At 41.0% G+C, this 21,494-nt stretch overlaps 1 protein-coding gene across 2 annotated transcripts in view; it reads left to right on the forward strand.

Annotated features, from left to right (window-relative positions):
* The window catches only part of FAM81A (family with sequence similarity 81 member A), an 81,100-nt gene that overhangs the window by 13,619 nt on the left and 45,987 nt on the right, over positions 1 to 21,494 (forward strand). Inside the window, exons 2-3 of one of the 2 annotated variants that reach the window (XM_059372039.1) lie at positions 5,736 to 5,803; positions 7,061 to 7,334. In XM_059372039.1, coding sequence (XP_059228022.1) covers positions 5,757 to 5,803; positions 7,061 to 7,334 — 321 coding nt within the window. In that variant the 5' untranslated portion in view covers positions 5,736 to 5,756. Of the gene's footprint in view, positions 1 to 5,735; positions 5,833 to 7,060; positions 7,335 to 21,494 lie in introns of both variants that reach the window. The other variant, XM_059372040.1, reaches the window with a different exon arrangement.

Below are 21,494 nucleotides of genomic sequence, written 5' to 3' on the forward strand. Positions count from 1 at the left end.
TTATACTACCTGCATTATCTCATAAAAGAAAGGAAAGGAAAGGAAAATAGAGACCCAAAATTTGAACTAAATCATGATTTAAAATAACATTTCTGTGTAAATGTTCATCAATAAGGGGCTGCCTAACAATTTGGTATATCCGTTCACTGTAATATTATGCTGGCATTAAAAATCATGATGTGTCTTTATATATGGTTCATGATACAGTGCCAATTAGGGAATGCAGGGCACACATGCTATAGAGTATGACTTTATTTTTTTCAAAAAAGGAAAATGTATCCTGGGGAGAGATCTTTAAAAAAAAAATGTAAATCAATACATTAACATCAATTTCTGAGGCTTAATTTTCACTTTGTTCTTTATGTCTTTATGTAGAGCTTAAATTTTAATCATAGAAAGCATTTTTCAGTTTAAGAAAAGGTATTTCTTAAAATGTTTCAAATTTCCTCATACAAAGATGTGTGTTGCAAATTGTTCTTTGCACATGTGTGCCTAATTGAAAAACACGAGTGACAGCAAGACTTCATTCACTGTAGCTGTACCTTCACCAGTGGAATAGACTTGGCCAAATGAAAGGATTAAAGCAGATGCCCGTCATTTCCCCACTAGTGCCACCCAGGAAACCATAGGATACCTCCTTAAACAAATGGGTACTATTTGCTGGACCATTTATACAAGATGTTATTTTAATTTAATTTAATTTTTAAAAAATATTTTATTTATTTATTTGAAAGACAGAGATCACAAGTAGGCAGAGAGGTAGGCAGAGAGAGAGGAAGGGAAGCAGGCTCCATGCTGAGCAGAGAGCCTGATGTGGGGCTCGATCCCAGGACTCTGGGATCATGACCTGAGCCGAAGGCAGAGGCTTCAACCCACTGAGCCACCCAGGCATCCCTACCGTGTTATTTTTAAAAAGAGATGTGTTTTCTATCATATGTGCATTTGCCAGGGAAGGGAAAGGAACCAGCCCTTCCTGGGAGCTTTTGGAGTGCCCTAAGGCCAGACAGAGTTGTTGATTCCCTGTAGTCCTCCTGTGGGGTAATGCCTGGGTGAGGAAGAGGCAGAGGAAGAGGCAGAGGCCCAAGTTCAAATCCCTGGGCCAGTTCCTGAACCTTTCTAAGTCTGTTTCCACTGTGTAAACGGTGATGGTAAGAGCATTCCTTCGCCAAGTGTGAGGGTGAATTCGACGAATGCCCGAGAGTATGCTCCGGAGTGTCGGACAGGGGTTAGCACTTGTTGAGAGTGAGCAGCTATTATGTATGAGGTCCCCAGGCCAACAAGCTAAGGCCAGCCTGCTAAGATCACAGCTGGGAAGCCAGCCTTCAAATAAGGGTCTTTCTGACCTCACTGACCTCACAGTGCTTTCCAGTGCTGGACAAGTGTACCTGCGGCTGCACAAAGTGGGAGGAGGAGAGGCGGGGAGAGCACAGTCAGGAGGGGGAAGGAGAATGGACCGTGGGAATGCCCGGCTAAGAAAATGGAAGGGGCAAGTTAAAATGCAGGGGGAGCCCTGAGCTGTAGGAAAAGGAAGTGGAGAGGCCAGAGCAGTGGGAAAAGCAAGAGGGAGGAGAGAGGAAGGCAGAAGCTCCTCCCCAGGCCCTGCCCTCCCCAGCGAAGTTCCTGGTCCTGGGACCTCTCCTCGCTTCTGACCCTCCCTCAGCTTGCCTTTCCCCGTTCCCAGCCCTGGTCCAGTCACCCGTCTGCCCCAGCGCTGCCCAGGATGGAGTCCAAGCCCTGAGCGTGGGACAGAGCTACGTTAGAGCACGATTCCCACCCACCTGTCTTTCTAGGCACACCTTCCGCTGTTCTCTGCTCTCTCTCCTTTCCCTTTATTTTTAACTATGAGAAAATAGACTTTTCCCCCTACCACCAGATTACAACCACTTTATTCATAAGTGCTTTGCCTATTTTTTTTTTAAATTCTGACACCTAGCAGAACCCATCAGTACTGTAGTAAAATGAAAAACTAACTTAATTTTTACATGATTGACATTGAATTTTTCTGAAAGTTAAAACTGCCATTAGCAAAAATCATGTGTCATTTCACATTTGATGATACTGGAGGTATTTCTACCCAGTGTCATCTTATTTTTTTTTCAAAAGATGTATTTATTTTAGAGAGCAGGGAGGGGACAGAGGGAGAGAGAGAATCCAAGCAGACTTCCCACTGAGTGCAGAGCCCAAAGCCAGGCTCTGGATACCACCTGGATATAATGACCTGAGCCAAAATCAAGAGCAGATGCTTAACCACCTGAGCCACCTGAGCCACCTAGGTGCCCTTAGTGTCATCTTACTTATAAAAATCTAATGAGAATCCTCATAATCACAATTAATTATTTTGGTTTAGATAAGAGCATTTTCCTTTACTCTTTTGTGAACTCCCAAACTCTATTGATATTGGATGTTGTGGTTTTTACTTTTTTACATTTCTTTCAACTCTTCTCTCCTTGCTTTGCTTACCTGTCCCTTCCTCTAATTTTCCCAAGTTTTTTAAACTCATAAGCTGGGGATTAATATTATATCAGCAAAACACAACAGAGTCAGACCAGTAGATAGTCTAGATCTGCCTAATAATGTTGTAGTACCACTTGTAGTTCTAGAGCTCAGATTTATAAAAGTGCAGGAATGGATGACCACAGGCAGGTCGGCCAGAATTGACAATGGGAAGATCTGGAAATGATCTTTGAGAAGTTATTTAACCCAGTGACTTATTTATTTTAATCCTTATTTCTTTGTAATATAGGTCCCATTGTCTGATAAAGAATCACAACACTAACCAACCAAGCAAGCTCACAAACAAATTCCCACCACATTTCTTTTTTTTTTTTTAATTTTTTATTCTTTATAAACATATATTTTTATCCCCAGGGGTACAGGTCTGTGAATCACCAGGTTTACACACTTCACAGCACTCACCAAAGCACATACCCTCCCCAACGTCCATAACCCATCCCCTTCTCCCAAGCCCCCTCCCCCCAGCAACCCTCTGTTTTGTGAGATTAAGAGTCACTTATGGTTTGTCTCCCTCCCAATCCCATCTTGTTTCATGTATTCTTCTCCTACCCATTTAAGCCCCCATATTGCATCACCACTTCCTCATATCAGGGAGATCATATGATAGTTGTCTTTCTCCACTTGACTTATTTCACTAAGCATGATACGCTCTAGTTCCATCCATGTTGTCGCAAATGGCAAGATTTCATTTCTTTTGATGGCTGCATAGTATTCCATTGTGTATATATACCACATCTTCTTTATCCATTCATCTGTTGACGGACACCTAGGTTCTTTCCATAGTTTGGCTATTGTGGACATTGCTGCTATATCCCACCACATTTCTTGAAGAGGGCACCAGTTCTGAACAGACCACAGTGTGTGTTGTGACCTCATGCCATGTGACATTTCCTGTCCTAGAGAGTGCATAGTGCTTTGTTATAGGTTTGTTACTGAAAAGCAATCTCAGCCAGAGTGGTGGATAGACTCCTTTTCCAGCAAGTTGATTTGGCTGGGCTTCTTTAGCTCAGGCAGGAAAATTCTAGAAGGATGAAATGACCTTCAGAGAAGGGGGTTCCAAAAGTGTCCATTCTTTTACAAATATTATATTGAGTGGCTGTTTGGGTGCAGTCTCAGTAAAGAACTATACTTTTTAACTAAACACTCTCTAATGCCTCATTGCTCCAGTTTCTGATACTGGGATGTAAGTCATGCTCCCGTTAACAGACACGTATGGAGAGTTCTAGGTCACCTCTGTGTCCATTAAGATTTGAAATATGCCCTGAAGGAGCATGTAGTTCAGTAAGGGAGACAGACTATTAAATAGCTAAAAATAATAGAGTGTAATAGGTACTATAAAAACATACCGAGTAAAGTGCTGTAGAAATACAAACGAGGGAGCTCTTTTATTGAACTGAAGGGCAGAGGGGCCTTAAGGGATGAATAGGAGTTTTCTCGGGAGGCAGAGAGAAGAGTGTTTCCCATAGAGCTCACAGACAAAGGTGTGAAGGCAGAAGAGTTCAGGACATCTTCAAGGACAGTGGTGGGTGGAGTGGCAATGGGGAGGGTTAGCATTGGCTAGAGTGGCACCGCGTGCGGTTGAAGAATGGGTTAGGCCAGAGTGTGCTGAGAGCATAGAAGGTAGATGTGATGGTGGAGTCTTCAGGAAAGAAGGTGTAGAACAATCTCTCTATTCTGTACTTTGGGGAATCCTACTCATTTTCATTAGTTCCTCTCCTCCTAGCTCTCTTTCCTACCCAGGGGAAAGTAAGGCCTCTCCTTTTTCCCTCCCTGTGTGTTTTTGTTCATAGCCATTAATCCCATTGCTTCATGGTTGGCTTAGATATCTCTCTTTCTCTGTAGGCTGTGAAGTCCCTGAGGGGTCCGGATTTTGTTGTATATATTTAGGTTACTCAGCTGCATCATAGATGCCAGATAAATGTTTCTTAGATTGGGCTATTCCATAGATTAATATCTCAACTGAGGTACATTACAAATTTAAAATGGTAAAAATTCTATGATTCTAAATCTTAACATTTCCACATTGGCCTGATTTCATGTAGTCTTAATGACAGAGATGATTATCTTAAGAGCTGAAGATCTCCTTTGGCATCATCACTTGTTTGGCATGAATCACTTTTTTTCTTAAATGTAATTTGTTTGAATTCAAAGTTCTTTGTCTAGGAAAATGAAATGTTCACATTTTGAAACTCTAAAAATAAGACACTGGAAGAGTTGATGCCAAAACAATGGTTTCAATCAGAAATGCTCTCTGAATCCAGCATCTAAATGAGAACTAATTACTGAATCAGATCACAGTTACTAGGCATTCATTGTTTTAAGGCAATTAACAGCAGTATTGAGAAACCTAAGTAACAAAATATTTTAAAAACTCTCCAGTTCTGCTCAAATTTCTAATGTGTTAGGATGGCCAAATGTTCCTTACAGGCAAGATATAATATGAATGATGATATCTTATTAAAAAAAAGTTTTAAGGAATATCAATCACATTCTCTTCATAGATAGAGAGGCTCCTCCAAATTAGATCCAATTGATGATGTATTTTTTGATTTATGATTAATTTAGAAGTAAGTGCTCTCTTAATTTGCTATGGAATTTGCTAAAGTTGCTGCGATCAGATTTACTAAGGTAGTTTCCTGCCTGACATGATTGAATAAAGCCTTTAAAGAAACTGTCTTGTGGGCGCCTGGGTGACTCAGTTGGGTAAACAACTAACTGCCTTCAGCTCCGGTCGTGATTCCAGAGTCCTGGGATCGAGTCCCTCATCGGGCTCCCACTCCATGGGGAGTCTGCTTCTCCCCCTGACCTTCTCCTCACTCATGCTCTCTCTCACTGTCTCTCTCTCTCAAATAAATAAATAAGATCTTAAAAAAAAAAAAAAGGAAAGAAACTATCTCATTTGTGTAAAAGTGGTTTCTCAAGCTTAAAATGCAGTTACGGGGTGGGAGGGTAGGAAGTTGCAAGAAAATCTGCTTAACAGTCCCCAGTGATCTATCTAGCAAGGCTTGGCAGTATTAATTTTGATTTTGCTTGATTCTTTTCTCCCTATTTGGAACATTTACTGTTCATTTCATGTATAGGACATAAGACATTTAATAATATAACGGATCGGTGGGTCAGCATAATTTACAATCCACTTAGTGACTTAATAATAAGGTTTAGATGTCATTTCAATTCCAGATATAAACTGTTAAATAATTTAATGATTATTTTTTCAACAGATGTAAATTATTAAAAAGAAAATGGCCCAACGGAACACTGCATTTCCTTCTCTCGTCACTGAGGAAAGGTATAATATATGGAAAATATGCATCTAAGGTATACTTTTCCTTTCCACCAATCCCATGAGGGCTGCTAGTGGGTGTGATGGTTATTATAAATGAAATTTTGTGGCTGTTACATTACCCAGGGATGATTTTGTTCAAGGGCAAGAGAAGTACAGTTGCGTCCCTCTCCAGCATCCAATTTGTAGGATCTGCTCAGTGACAGTGAGAAGTGGAGACTTCATAATAACCTTACAGTACAGCTGTACTTCTGGTCCCTAGGAAAATGCAACTCTGGAGCCTAGAGGGCTAATGTCCCACTAACCCTTTTAAATCAGAAGTTGCAGATTGAGGGTCCATAGACCAGAATTGGCTCATGGAAGTACACTGTTTGGCCTGCATTGTCTTAAATACTTTTTAAATGACTCATTAACATTTGAAAATCAGGTGATTTCACATACAAGTCTGAATTTCCAGCTTTTTAAAAAAAATTTGACATAATCTGAAAAAATAGACCTGCATTCCCAGATGGTCACTCGTGGATGGAGGAAAATTGTAGCTGCCTTTAGTGGAGGAGTGCCCTTTCCGGGGTCTTCTAAGTCCCCCCCATGTGATGGGCATGATTCATTTAGGTCACCTGCCTGACCCTTGTAGGCATTCAGAGTTCGTTATTATGTTAAAGAACTGCTGTAGGGGAATGGGGGAGGAGGGCATGTCAGGAGACTTTGTGAATATGCTTGATCTTTATAGATTTTTTTTTAAAAAGATTTATTTATTTTAGAGAGAGAGAGAGAGCATGCGCATGTGTGAGCAGGAAGTGGGGAGGGAAGGGGCGGGACCGGGGTGGAAAGAAAGAGAAAGAAGCAGGCTCCCTACTCAGTGGGGAGCCCAACGCGGGGCTTGATCTCAGGACTCTGAGATCATGACCTGAGCTGAAATCAAGAGTTGAGATGCTTAACCAACTGAGCGACCCAGACGTCCTGGTAAGCTTGGTCTCCATAAGCTTGGATTGGAATTGGGCACATGTCAGCATGCCCAATTCTACCAGCCTCTTGCTTTTGGAGGTCATCAAGCCTGCTACCCGCACGGTTAAGACTCTGAGTATGATTGTTTCAAGATGCCCGGCTCACCAAGAAAACTTGTGGCAGAAACCCTGCCTCAAGCCCCATTTAGCTTGTAGGGCGAGAGAATTTGCATTTACTTCTCTGGGCAGTCTTGAATCTGGCTTTTTGAAAATGACTTTTTCCCAGTGAACAACCTTGCAATGTGGCTCCCTTCCACAGGCGAGTTAGAACCATGCCCCGACACAGCCAGTCCCTGACCATGGCACCCTACTCATCTGTAAGCCTCGTGGAACAACTGGAAGATAGGATCCTCTGTCACGAGAAGACAACCGCGGCCCTTGTGGAGCACGCCTTCCGGATTAAGGACGACATTGTTGGCAGTTTGCCGAAAATGGAGAACAAAGGGGGCGGCGACCGCTTGGCCAGGCTCTTCTTGGAGGAGCACATCAGAAACATAACTGCCATTGTGAAGCAGCTCAATCGGGATATTGAGGTGAGTGAGGTGTGGGAGAGTCAGGGTGGCTGCCTGCCTTCTGCCCAGACCTGCTCCTCCCCGCGTGGGGGCCTGGGGTCAGCAAGTCGACTTCCTGCTGCCCAGGCAAGTAATACGTTCAGACCAGAGCTTTCTGTCTGTGTGTTCTAGTGATCACCAAGGAAACAGCTTGAGCAAATATCCTAATTAAATTTATTTCAGTATTTGATAGCAGTTACTGTCAGTGTTATTTATGTTTAATCTAAATTTACCTTGCTGACTATTAAATCACTTTGTTTTGTTTGGCTCTCAATAGAGAGAGAGAAGATCCAGTCAAATAGTTTCTCCGTGAAACCCTTCGTATCATTGAAGACAGCTATTAAGTCAATTACTAAGTCAGCCTTTGCTGCTTCAGATTAAATGTTTCTAGGCCATAATGATTATACATAATATGGTTTATTACTCAAACAATTTTGGGATTTGACTTGCTTCTCAGGCTTTCCTTTTATTGCTTTATTTATTTTTTTTCTCTGAAATGAGCCCAGTAAAAGGCCAATATGGTCAAAATTTTTAAGATATCTAAATCTACTGCTGTTTTTTGAACAGTCACAGGGACCACACAGTTTTTTTTCAGGAGCTTAAGATCATTTAGGCTCTGAACTGGTAATGTCCTTCACCTGTTACTTTTAAATATATAAGGAAGAGGAATGTGGATAGATTAAGGAGAACCTTTGATTCAAGTCGGAGAGATTGTATCTAAGTCATGCTTCCTGAAATTTTCAGCATCAGGTTGTGTTTATTTACTTTTAATGGTTCTATTGAGGTATGAGTTATAAGGCACAAAAATCCACCCAGTGTAAGTATACAATTTAGTATTTTTAGAAAATTTATAGAATTGTGCAACCATCAACATGATTCAGTCATAGAACATTTCCATCACCCCCAATATTTGTATAGATCTGTGTTCAGTCAATCCCCACTTCTCCCCAGGGCCCAGGCAACCACTCATCTGCTTTCTGTCTCTAATTGTGTCTTTTCTGGACATTCCGTATAAATGGAGTCTTATAACATGGAATCTTTTGCAACTGGCTTTTTTTCACCTAGTATAACATTTATGAAGTTCAGCCATGTTCTAGCCTGTATCAGTGCAGATAAACCTCCGAGATATGACAGGTTTGGCTCCAGATCACCATGATAAAGCAAATATTGCAATACAACAAGTCAAATGAATGTTTTGGTTTCCCAGTGCATATAAACGTTATGTTTATACTATACTATAACTGTAATCCATAAAGCGTACAGAAGCATTATGTCAAGAAAATGCACATACCTAAATTTAAAAGCACTTTATTGGGGAGCCTGGGTGGCTCAGTTGGTTAAGCATCTGCCTCAGGCTCAGTCATGATCTCAGGGTCCTAAGATCAAGACCCACGTTGGGCTCCCTGCTCAGCTCATCCCTCTCTCTCTCCCTCCTTATGCGCGCTTTCTCTCTCTCTCTCTCTCTCTTTCTCTCAGATAAACAATCTTAAAAAACAAAAACCACTTTATTGCTGTTGAAAAAAAAATTAAAATAAATAAATAAATAAAATACTTTATTGCTAAAAACTGGTAACCATCATCGGATCTTCCAGTGAGTCATAATCATTTTGCTGCTGGAGGGTCTTGCCTCGAGGTGGATGGCCACTGACTGATTGGGGTGGGGGTTTTTGAAGTTGGGGTGGCTGTGGCAAGTTCTTAAAAATAAGACAGTGATGGGGCACCTGGGTGGCTCAGTGGGTTAAAGCCTCTGCCTTCGGCTCAGGTCATGAACCCAGGGTCCTGGGATTGAGCCCCGCATTGGGCTCTCTGCTTGGCAAGGAGCCTGCTTCCCCCTCTCTCTGCCTACTTGTGATCTCTGTCTGTCAAATAAATAAATAAATAAATCTAAAAAAGAAAAAGACAGTGATAGAGTTTGCTGCATTGATTGGTTCTCATTTCATGAATAGTTTCTCCATACACACGATGGTGTTGATACTATTTTACCCACAGTGAAACTTCTTTCTAAAGTTTTATCCATTAGGTTTATGTAATATTCTAAATGTTTTGTTGTCGTTTCAAGAGTCTTCACAGCATCTTTACTAAGAGTAGATGCCATCTCAAGAAACTACTTTCTTTGCACTTCCATAAGAAGCAGCTTTTCATGCTTTGTCATGAGACAGCAGCAACTCAGTCCCCTCTGCAGGCTCCACTTCTAATTCCAGTTCTCTTGCTGTTTCTACCACATCTGCAGTTACTTCCTCCCCTGAAGTCCTGAACCCCTCAAAGTTATCCATGGGGGTTGTAATCAACTTCTTCCAAACTCCTGCTAATGTTGATATTCTGACCTCTTCCCATAAACACAAATGTCCGTAACAGCATGTAGAACGGGGAACCCTTCCCAGAGGGACTTCCAGAAGGCATCACTCTTCATGGTAGCTCTAGTTCTGTGAAATGTGTTTCTTCAATAATATGACTTGAAAGTTAAATGTGCTCCTTGATCCATGGCTGCAGAAAGGGTATTGTGTGAGCAGGTGTGAAAACAACACTAATCTCATGGTCTGTCCCCTTCAGAACTCTTGAGTGACCAGGTGCACTATCCATGAGCAGCAAGCTTTGGAAAGGGATCTTTTTTTCTGAGCAGCAGATCTCAACAATGGGTTCAAAATACTCAATAAACCATGTTGTAAAAGGGTGTGCTGTCATCCAGGCTTTGTTCCACTGACAGAGAGCACAGGCAGAATAGATTAAGGGCCCTAGGATTTTCAGAACGGTCAATGAGCACTGGCTTCAACCGCAGGTCACCAGCTCTCTTAACTCCTAACAAGACAGTCAGCCTGTCCATTGAAGCCTTGAAGCCAGGCATTGACTTTTCCTGTCCTAGATGGCATCTTCTTCCAATGGAAGCTGTTTCATTTATACTGAAAATCTGTTGCTTTAGTGTAACCACCTCCATTCATCATCTTAACTAGATCCTTCTGCATAACTGGCTATAGCCTCTGTATCAGCAGTGTTGCTTCTTTGCATTTTGTATTACGGAAATAGCTTCCTTCCTTAAACCTCATGAATCAGGGGCTCCTGGGTTGCTCAGTGTGTTAAAGCCTCTGCCTTTGGCTTGGGTTGTGATCCCAGGGTCCTGGAATCGAGCCCTGCATTGGACTCTCTGCTCGGTAGGGAGCCTGCGTTCCCACCCTCTCTCCCTGCCTGCCTCTCTGCCTAGTTGTGATCTCTGTCTGTCAAATAAACAAATAAAATCTTAAAAAAAAAAAAAACCAACAAAAACCTCATGAACCAGTCTCTGCTAGCTTCAGATTTTTCTTCAGCAGCATCCTCACCTCTCAGTTTTCACAGATTTAAAGAGAGTTAGGGCCTTGCTCTGGATTAGGCTTTGGTTTACGGGAGTGCTGTGGCTGATTTAATCTTCTGTCCAGACCACTAAAACTTTCTCTGTATCAGCAACAAGTCTGTTTGTCTTTCTTACCATTTGTGCATTCACTGGAGTAGCCCTTGTAATTTCCTTCAAAAACTTTTCCTTTGTGTTCACGACTTGGTTAACTGTTTGACCCAGGAGACCTAGCTTTTAGCCCGTCTTGGCTTTCAGCATGCCTTCCTTACCGAGCTTAATCATTTCTAGCTTTTGATTTAAAAGGAGAGACGTGTGGGACACCTGGGTAGCATGGTTGGTTAAGTGCCTGACTCGTGGTTTGGGTTCAAGTCCTGGTCTCATGGTTATGAGATCCAGCCCCGCACTGGGCACCACACTCATTGTGGAGTCTGCTTAGGATTCTCTCTCCATCTCCTTCTGCCCCTCTGACCCCCACTCATGCTCGCTCTCTCTCTATCTTGCAAATAAATAAATTTAAAAGAAAATAAAAAATGGAGTGAGACATGTGCGACTCTTCCTTTTACTTGAACACTTCGTGGCCATTGCAGGGTTATTCGCTGGACTAATTTCAGTACTGTCGTGTCTCAGGGAACAGGGGAGCCCGAGGAGAGGGAGAGAGATGGAGGAATGGCTGGTTGGTGGAGCGGTCAGAGCACACACACGTTTAATGATTAAGTTCACTATCTTACATGAGTGCAGTTTGTGGGGTGCCAAAAATCACAGATCACCATAACAAATACAGTAATAATGAGAAAGTTTGAAATATTGTGAGAATTACCAGAATGTGACGTAGAAACATGAAGTGAACAAATGCTGTTAGAAAAATGGCAGAGGGCGCCTGGGTGGCTCAGTGGGTTAAGCCTCTGCCTTCGGCTCAGGTCATGATCTCAGGGTCCTGGGATCGAGCCCCGAGTTGGGCTCTCTGCTCAGCAGGGAGCCTGCTTCCCCCACCATCTCTCTGACTGCTTCTCTGCCTACTTGTGATCTCTGCCTGTCCAATAAATAAATAAAATCTTCTAAAAAATAAAAAAAATAAAAGAAAAATGGCAGAGATCTTAATGCTTAATGCAGGGTGCCACAGATCTGCCGTTTGTAAAAAAAAAAAAACAAAAAACATAGTATCTGGGAAGCACAGTAAATTAAGGTGTGCCTGTAGCTTATCTTTTGTTTCTTTCTGAGAAATATCCTGTTGTGTGGCTATACCACATCTTGTGTATCTGTTCATTAATTGATGGACACCTGGATTGTCTCCAGGTCTTAACTATTACAAGTAAAGCTGCTATAAATGAACACTTGTGTACAAGCCTGGGTGGACATGTTTTCATTTCTCTTGGGCAAATTGCTAGGAGTGGAATTCCTGGGTCTTAAAGTAAACTTTGTTTGGGGCTCCTGGGTGGCTCCATCTTTGGGCATCTGCCCTCGGCTCAGGTCATGATCTCAGGGTCCTGGGATTGAGCCCCACATCAGGCTCCCTGCTCAGTGGGAAGCCTGCTTCTCTCTCTTTCTCTCCTCCTGCTTGTGTTCCCTCTCTTGTGTCTCTTTCTGTCAAATAAATAAATAAAATCTTAAAAGAATAAATAAATAATATTTTAAAAAGTAAGCTTATGTTTAACCTTTTTTTTTTTTTAAGATTTTATTTATTTATTTGACACAGAGAGGGAGAGAACACAAGCAGGGGGAGTGGCAGGGGGAGAAGGAGAAGCAGGCTTTCCCCTGAGCAGGGAGCCTGATGTGTGGTTCGATCCGAGGACCCTGAGATCACGACCTGAGCAAAAGGCAGATGCTCAATACATTGAGCCACCCAGGTGCCCTGTTTATGTTTAATTTTTTAACATAGCCAAATAATTTTTTAAAGTGGCTATACACATTTTACAATCCTATCAGCAATGTATGAGATTTCTTGTTTGTCCACATCCTTATCAACATTGGGTATTCTGTCTCTCGGATTACAGTCATTCCAGCCGCTATGCAATGGTATTTCACTGTAGTTTAATTTGTGTCTCCCCAGTGACTAAAGATGCCGAGCACCTTTTCATGTACGTAGTGGTCATTTGCATGTCTGCTTTGGTGAAATGTACCCAGTCTTCTGCCCATTTTTAAAAATTATTTTTTAAATCGTGGTGAGATATTTACTATTTTAGCCATTAAGTATACAATTGTGTACAACCATCGCCACAAGCCACTTCCTGAACTTTTTAATCATCTGAAACAGAAACAGTGTCCCACTAAACAATAACTCCCCATTCCACACCATAACTCCCCATTCCACACCTGTCTCAGAGTAGAACCTCGGTTCTACTTTCTACTTTCTGTCTCTATGAATTTGCCTATCTTAGGTATGTCAAACATGTGGAATCACACAGTATTTGTTCTTTTGTGTTTGGGTTATTTCAGTTAGCTTAATGTTGTAGCATGTATCAGAACCTATTTTTAAATTAGGTTATTTGTCATATTACTGAGTTGTAAAAGTTCTTAAGATAGGCTAGATATAAATCCCTTATCATATATGTGATTTGCAAGTACTTTCTCCTATTCTGTGGCTTGTATTTTCATTTTCCTAATGGTGTCTTTTGAAGTACATTTTTTTATTTTAATAAAGTCCAGCTTACCAGTTTTTTCTTTTATGGTTTTTACTTTTCGTGTTGTGTCTTAAAAACTATTTGCTTAACCCATGATCAAAGATTTTTTCCTATGTGTTCTTCTGAAGTATTAGTTTTAGTTCTTACATTTAGGTCTGTGATCTCTTTAGAGTTCATCTTCATATAAAAAGTGAAGTAAAGGTCTAAGTTAACTTTTCCCCCATATAGATGCCCAAGGAGAAGTTTCCCATTTGTCCCTTTGTCGAAAATCAATTGACCATAAAATATAAGGGTTTCTTTTTTTTTTTTTTTTAAAGATTTTATTTATTTATTTGTCAGAGAGAGAGAGAGAGAGAGAGAGGGAGCAAGCGAGCACAGGCAGACAGAATGGCAGGCAGAGGCAGAGAGAGAAGCAGGCTCCCTGCTGAGCAAGGACCCCGATGTGGGACTCGATCCCAGGATGCTGGGATCATGACCTGAGCTGAAGGCAGCTGCCCAACCAACTGAGCCACCCAGGCATCCCCAAATATAAGGGTTTCTTTCTAGATCCCGTTGATCTCTATTGTTTTCCTATCCCAATACCACACTGCCTTAATTCATTTCTACCTTTATAGTGCATTTTGAAATCAGGTACTGTAGGCCTTCAACTTTGTTTTCCTTTTCAGAATTGTTTTGGCTTTTCTAGGGCATTTGCATTTTTCATATAAATTTTAGGATCAGCTTGTTTTCTATAGAAAAGCTTACTGGAAAATTTTATGATTATATAATTACTTTAATTATTATATAATTATGAAAAAATTTAAGTGTGGAAGAGTTCTTTGAGACAAACTGATGAAAGTAAATCTCTTTCTAAGTTGCAAGCATATTGAGATTTTGATAGAAATTGCTTTGAATGTATAAACCAATTTGGGGAGAATTGCTGTCTTCACCAGATTAAGTCATTAATCATTGCAGAGAACCAACTCTGTTTTATTCATTTTTTCTCTTGCTTTTTCGTTTTCTGTTTCATTGATTTCACCTCCATATGATGTCCTTTTTTCCTGCTTGCTTTTATTTAGTTTGCTTTTCTTTTTCTTGTTTCTTAAGGTGGAAGCTTAGGTAATTGGTTTGAGATCTTTGGTCTCTTCTGATAATGGTGTTTAAGGCTATACCATATCCTCTAAGCACTGCTTTAGTTGCTTCCCATGAATTTTGGTATATTGTATTTTTGTTTTTATTTGGTTGAAAATATTTTTGTGACTTTATTTTTGGCTTGTGTGTTATTTATAAGTCTGTTGTTTAATTTCCAGAGGTTGGGATTTCCCAAAACTTATTTCTTTTTTGGGGCTCTAATTTAATTCCATGTAGGTGGAGAATATGCTTTTTATATACTTTTCGATCTCCTAAGTTTATTGACTCTTGTTATTTAATTGTTAATTGTTATTCAATTATTTAAGTCTCCAGCTTAAATTATCTTTATTATAATTTATTATTTAATTATCCAGCTGTTGAATTATCTTTTTCTACTTTTAATTCTGTTAGTTTTTGCTTCAAGCATTTTAAGGTTCTGTTTTTCAGTACATATACATTCAAAATGATATATTGGCCTTTTCATCATTATGAAATGTCTCTCTTTCAGGGCACCTGGGTGGCTCAGTCGGTTAAACATCTGCTTTTGGCTCAGGTCATGATCCCAGAATCCTGGGATAGAGCCCTGCATCTCTCTCAGCCCTTCCCTTGTGTGCGCGCGCTCTCTCTCTCTCACAAATAAATAAAATAAAATGTCTTTCTTTATAGTATATATATAGTATATTTCTTTATATATAGTAATATTTCTTATCTTAAATTCAATTTTGTCTGATATTAATATAGCTATCCCAACTCTTTGATGGCTACTGTGTGGATAGTTAAATTTTTATTTATTTATTTATTTTTGGGTGGTAATTCTCACTTAGCTTATACCTAAGTGAGGTTCTGGTATACCACATGGTTACCAACTTTCACTGTTCATTGAGATTCTCACATACCTTTACAAAGACAGGGTTTCACTAGAAATTGTACCCTAATTAAAATACATGTCTTCAGGGTACCTGGGTGGCTCAGTGGGTTAAGCCGCTGCCTTCGGCTCAGGTCATGATCTCAGGGTCCTGGGATCGAGTCCCGCATCGGGCTCTCTGCTCAGCAGGGAGCCTGCTTCCTTCTCTCTCTCTCTCTCTCTGCCTGCCTCTCAGTGTACTTGTGATTTCTCTCTGTCAAATAAACAAATAAAATCTTAAAAAAAATATATAAATTAAAAAAAAAATACATGTCTTCAGGGTTCTAAAATGTCTATGTATCTTATGATGTTTAAAGAAAAGATTTATGTGTTTGTTATTCAGGGGATGTAGTGGATCTTTATTGTTTTGATGACTGACAGTATCGATTCCAATTTCTTTTCTTTCCTGTGTTTCTTTTTCTTCTTGTTTCTTTCTTTCTCTTTTTCTTTTTTTTAAGAGAAGGGGAGAGGGAAGGGGAGGGGCAGAGGGAGAGGAAGAGAGAGAATCTTAAGCAGGTTCCATGCCCAGCTCAGAGCCCGACATGGTGCTCCATCTCATGACCCTGAGATCATGACCTGAGCTGAAGTCAAGAGTCATTTACTCAACCAACTGAGCCATTCAGGTGCCCCTCCAATCTCTTTCAGTTACAAAAACTTGTGTTCCTTTTGGTGTTTACCTTTCTTCCATTGCTTACAGATTGGGTAGCTATTCATCAGGTGCCATATCACCTTTTTAGCTGAGAGGATTGGAACACATAAATGATTCCAGAGCACTGAGACTCTCACTCCCTGGAACCTGAAACCTGAGCTGAGCGATCCAAGGAGTGGGAATGCTTGGAGCATCTTCCCTGCAGCCTCTGTGCCTGCAGGACACTGGCCAATGTTCCTGCCGCCCGAACTCTGGGGAACACCTTTTAAGTCCCTTTCAGTCGGCATCCCCAGCTGCCCTGTTGGTCATGTGCCTCCCTCCCTGAATCGTTCCAGTAAGTTCCATCTTTTCCTCTTAGCCCAGAGTCAGGTTTCCATGGCCTGCAACCAAAGAACTCAAGTGATATCAGAAGAGTGTAGGAATTTTAAAAGATCACTGTAGATAATATACATGTTTTTGGAAGGCGGTGTTGGTGTTTAGAGTGATCTTTCCAGTTTTCTTTTTGTGTGCTAAAGCAGTTTTATCCCAGAGGCTGAATGACTTGCCATCCCCAAGTTGGCATCTTTACTAGATTGAGGAACCCTAACTTAAGGATTTCAATTTTGGAAAGGGGTAGAGATATATTAGGGGGCTAATATTCTTGCTGTACCCAAGTCTAGAGAGGGAGACAGATCAAAACAGTTAGGGATAAATCATGATTCTCACATTCCCATCCCCTTAACCAATGCAAAGAAGTGTTTCATAAACAAATACAAACACCCCTATGTTTCATGTCAGAAAATACTGACCTCTCCATCCTTTCCATGCCCCACTTTTCCCTGGAGGTACTCAGCTAACTTCCCTTTGCTCATGTGGGTGGCGGGCAGACTGGAGACTGCAGCCATACTATTCTGGCAGCACTGTTCTTAGGTAAAAGCATAGAATGTAACTGCACCCTTAGAAAATCCAGGACTTGGGGTGCCTGGGTGGCTCAGTGGGTTAAGCCTCTGCCTTCAACTCAGGTCATGATCTCAGGGTCCTGGGATCGAGCCTCACATTAGGCTCTCTGCTCAGCAGGAAGCCTGCTTCCTCCGCTTTCTCTCTGCCTGACTCTCCACCTAGTTGTGATCTCTGTCAAATAAATAAATAAAATCTCTAAAAAAAAAAAAAAAAAAAAGGGACTTGGGGCACCTGGCTAACTCATTCAGTGGAGCATGTGACTCTTGATCTTGGGGTTGTGAGTTCAAGCCTCATGTTGGGTGTAGAGCTTACTTAAAAAAATAAATTTAAAAACTTAAAAAAAAAAAAAAGGAGGAAAAAAAAATCCCAAGAAAACCCTGGCCTTAATTTTTGCTGTCATCGTAAAAGGTGATAGTGCTTTGGCTGCAACTATGGGGCTGGGGAATAATTTCCTCTTTGGTAGATGCTATGTACTAATCCAGTGATCAGAACCATATAATCTCCAAGCTCAGTGGAGCCCTAAATGCTATTTAATAGGTTTTTTTTTTTTTTTATTACAGGAAGACCTCCCTGCCAGCTCCTCCTTTGCCTTGAATTCCCTTTCCCTTAAGGTATCCTGAGCACCCAGCACTTGCTACTGTTACCACAGCATTTACCGAATAGGACTGGCATTGTTTCTTTACTAGTCTGTTTGCCCAGTAGCTTGTTAACTCCTCAGAAAGAAAGAAACCTTGTCTGATTCATCTATGCATTGTCCAGCACAGTGTTTGGAGCAAAATGCCATGAATGCTTATTAAGTGAATAAATACCCAATTCATAGTGAAGCTAGTTGCAGATATGCTGGTAGCAGAAAGAGAAGGAGAGACCCTGAGGTCATCTTTACAGACTGCAGCCTTCTCATATAAGACATCCAAGGTCCAGGGAAGTGAAAGGACTTGTCTGAGATAACAAGGCCAGGCAGTAGCAGTGCTGAGACTAAACCCAGATTGTTAAAATCCAAAAATGTGCTGCTTTTCTTTTCTACTTTGCCTCTTGGAAGCTCTTCTAGAACTCTGATCTTAGGTGGCCAACTCTCAAATATTACAGGGAGATTTTCAGCCATTCTTTGCTTTCTAAGTATCTTTGTCCCTTCAGGAAGAATTTCTTCATGAAAATAGATCATTCTAGCTTTAGTTCTCACTGAGTTCTCTCCCGCCCCATCATTCCTTTGATGCAAGTTCATTAAACTGCTCCATTTTAGTTATTAGCAAACATCGCTACGAATCCAGTTGTCAGTCCTGTAGGCTTTTGCTAATTATTTTTCTTAAGGTGTGTTTTTAAAATGTGATTTTTGAGCACTTTCCAATGTAGTGAGTTTTAAAGTTATTTCAATTCTGCTGTTTTCCCATCTGAAACACGTTGTATGTAATGATTATTCTTGCCAGAGCCAGACAGCACTCTTTTCCATTTACATATATTTTTGGATTTGTGGTTTGCAAATGAAAAGATGATTTCCGTTTTAGAGAGGAAAAACTGAGTAAAATCTGATTCTGATAAAAATGTACTTTGCATGTATGAGCATTTACTTTTTATAACTGGTAATAACTATATATCATTATAAAGTAACAGAAGGAAGTTTGGAAATTTAATAGACTCCAGTATGAAACACTAATTATATGGTTTTACATATATTATAAGCCTAAGCATGTTTACACAAACATAACTAAAATTAGGAGGCTTGATGAGATATCAGAACTGCCACATTGTAGCCAAAATTTGTTAAAGTAAAACCGTGGTGTAGATTGAAATTTAAAAAGTACTAAAAGGAAGTCTTTATGTATAAGTAGTATAAAATTCGGATGGTGGGTATTATGCAAAGGCAATATTTGCATATTTAAAGAAAAGAGGTGTGAAGATATTCAAACAGTATTTAAATGATGTGAGAGATGTATTTTTGTCTGTAGATTCTTTTTTTTTTTTTTCAAGATTTTATTTATTTATTTGACAGAGATCACTAGTAGGCAGAGAGGCAGGCAGAAAGAGAGAGAGGAGGAAGCAGGCTCCCCACGGAGCAGAGAGTCCAACATGGGGCTCGATCCCAGGACCCTGGGATCATGACCTGAGGTGAAGGCAGAGCTTAAACCCATTGAGCCACCCAGGTGCCCCTCTTTTTCTTTTTTTTTTTTAAGTAGACTCTGTGCCCAATGTGGGACTTGAACACACAACCCCAAGATCAAGAGTCACATGCCTTACTGAGTCACTGGGTGCCCCTTGTCTTTAAATTCCTTTTTTTCTTTTCAAGATTTTAAAAATTTATTTTAGAGTGAGTGAGAGAGAGAGAGATAAAGAGAAGGAACATGGGAAGAGGGGCAAAGGGACAGCAACAGAGAGACTCTCAGGCAGAGTCCCCGCTGAGCATAATGCCCAATGTGGGGCTGGATCCCTGATGTGGGGCTGGATCCCAGGACCCTGAGATCATGACCGGAGCCCAGATCAAGAGTCAGACGCTTACCGGACTGAGCCACCTAAGTGACCCCTTGTCTTTAGATTCTTAATGAATTTCTTCAGTGAATTGCCTGATTTGAAAATTATTCTTATTACTGGTTTACATTTGTTTTTTAGTTCAATAAATAAAGTTTTACTGGGTATTTGTTTTGTTAAAATCTGTCCCTATAGATGATTTTGTATCACAAAACTAAAGCTGTAGGCATCTCCAGATTCCTAATAGAGCTCTTCAGATTGAGATATCTTAATACTGTATCTTGGTGAACTTACCTTGATAAGTCTTCCTGATTTTCTGTCATGTAGCTCTAATCACAGCACATAGGAAGAAAAGTAAAGTGTATTGTCCAACCACAGACTGTGTGATCCTCAAGAGCTAGAACTGAATCTTCATTTTTCTATGGTCTAGCGCATAGTAGGAGCTCAAAAGATGTTTCATAATCAAAGGTTCTCAGGATCTTGGCCCTTCCAAAACCCTATAGTTATTGCCCTTATTTGGTCAGCAGAGTCCAGTGTCAAAACAGATGACTCTTGTGTGCTAGTACACAGTAGGTGCTTGATAAATGTCAAATGAAAGAATCTATTGTTTTAATGCATCCCCACCCACTGTCTCCACTGACAGTTTGCCTTACGATGTGGAGTATGTTATCAATTATTTATTCCTTGGAAACATTCCACAGATAATTGTCATCATTATAAATTTAGAAGAGTTAATGTGGTCAACTATGAATTATACATGTCTAGATTATCCATACTGTCTTTTTTTTTTTTTTAAAGATTTTTTCTTTATTTATCTGACAGAGATCACAAGTAGGCAGAGAGGCAGGCAGAGAGAGAGGAGGAAGCAGGCTCCCTGCAGCGCAGAGAGCCCGATGTGTGGTTCGATCCCAGGACCCTGGGATCATGACCTGAGCCGAAGGCAGAGGCTCAACCCACTGAGCCACCCAGGTGCCCCCCATACTGTCTTTAATTTAAGCTTTTCTCAATCTCCGGAGGCTGACTCCTGATAAGCAGTCCGTGGCTCTTTTGTTGCTGGTAAGCTTCCCCTTCAATGCCACTTGGGTGGCTTGGGAAGTGGTTGAGACCCCCATGTCTGCTGAAGGTTTTCACTGTCTTTAGACTTTGGGGAACCAGGCTGTGCTCCCTTGCTGGTTGAAATCAGCAGACATACTCCTGGTTTCCATGTGCTTAGGCTTCATTGTGTGTCTGGCTTGGGGTGGCTTTGACCTAGTGAGGTTATGGGGAACTGTGTCAAGCCCTCACCTATTGATTTGACTGCACATACTTTGTTAGTTTAGTAATTTGCAGGTGGACCTTATCAGCATGTCACAGCAGAGGTGTAGACAGTCATGTTAATGGGTAGTTGGATGCACAGATGGGAGCTTGGTTCAGTGTGCACCTGACACTGTCAGCAGAGAGTCTAGCCTGCCAGACTTCATATGTTTTGGCTAAACAGGGAATTTCAGCCTGCAGCTGTGTTTTTGTCCCATTGGAACAGGTTTATCAGCAGAGGGATTTTCATGTTATCATCTGTATTAGTCAGGGTTCCCCAGAGAAACAGAACCAATGGCTTGTTTACTTATTTATTATTAGGTATTGGCTCACATGGTTATGGAGGCTGAGAAGTCCTACCATCTGCCATCTGCAAGTTGGAGACCCAAGATAACCGGTGGTATAGTTCTGAGGCCTGCGAGCCAGAGAGCTGATAGTGCAGACTTGAGTTCAAGTCTGAAATCATGAGCACGAAAGTGCTAAGGGCAGAAGATGGATTTCCCTGCTCAGGCAGAATAGGAATGCCCCCTTCCTCCTCCTTTCTCTTCTATCATGGCTCTCAAAGGACTGGATCTGAGCGTCCCTTGGCTTGGTCAACTTGACATATGATTAATCATCCCACTATCAAAAATCGTTTTAAGTCTACCCACTGGATTTGGCTTGTGATGTGACTTGACACTAGGGGGAGAAGACAGTGAATTGAATGCAGTTTGAGTATTTGTTCAGTTCTGCTGATAGAGGTTTTTCAGTGTTAATAAAAAAAATTGTTGTTCCGCTGTGTGCCTTTGCCACGAATACATTTGAGCTTGTTCGAGTCCATCTTTGAGGACCTAATCACCTCTGGGCA

This window comes from Mustela nigripes, chromosome 13 (genome assembly GCF_022355385.1).
Source record: "Mustela nigripes isolate SB6536 chromosome 13, MUSNIG.SB6536, whole genome shotgun sequence".
Lineage (NCBI taxonomy): Eukaryota > Metazoa > Chordata > Mammalia > Carnivora > Mustelidae > Mustela > Mustela nigripes.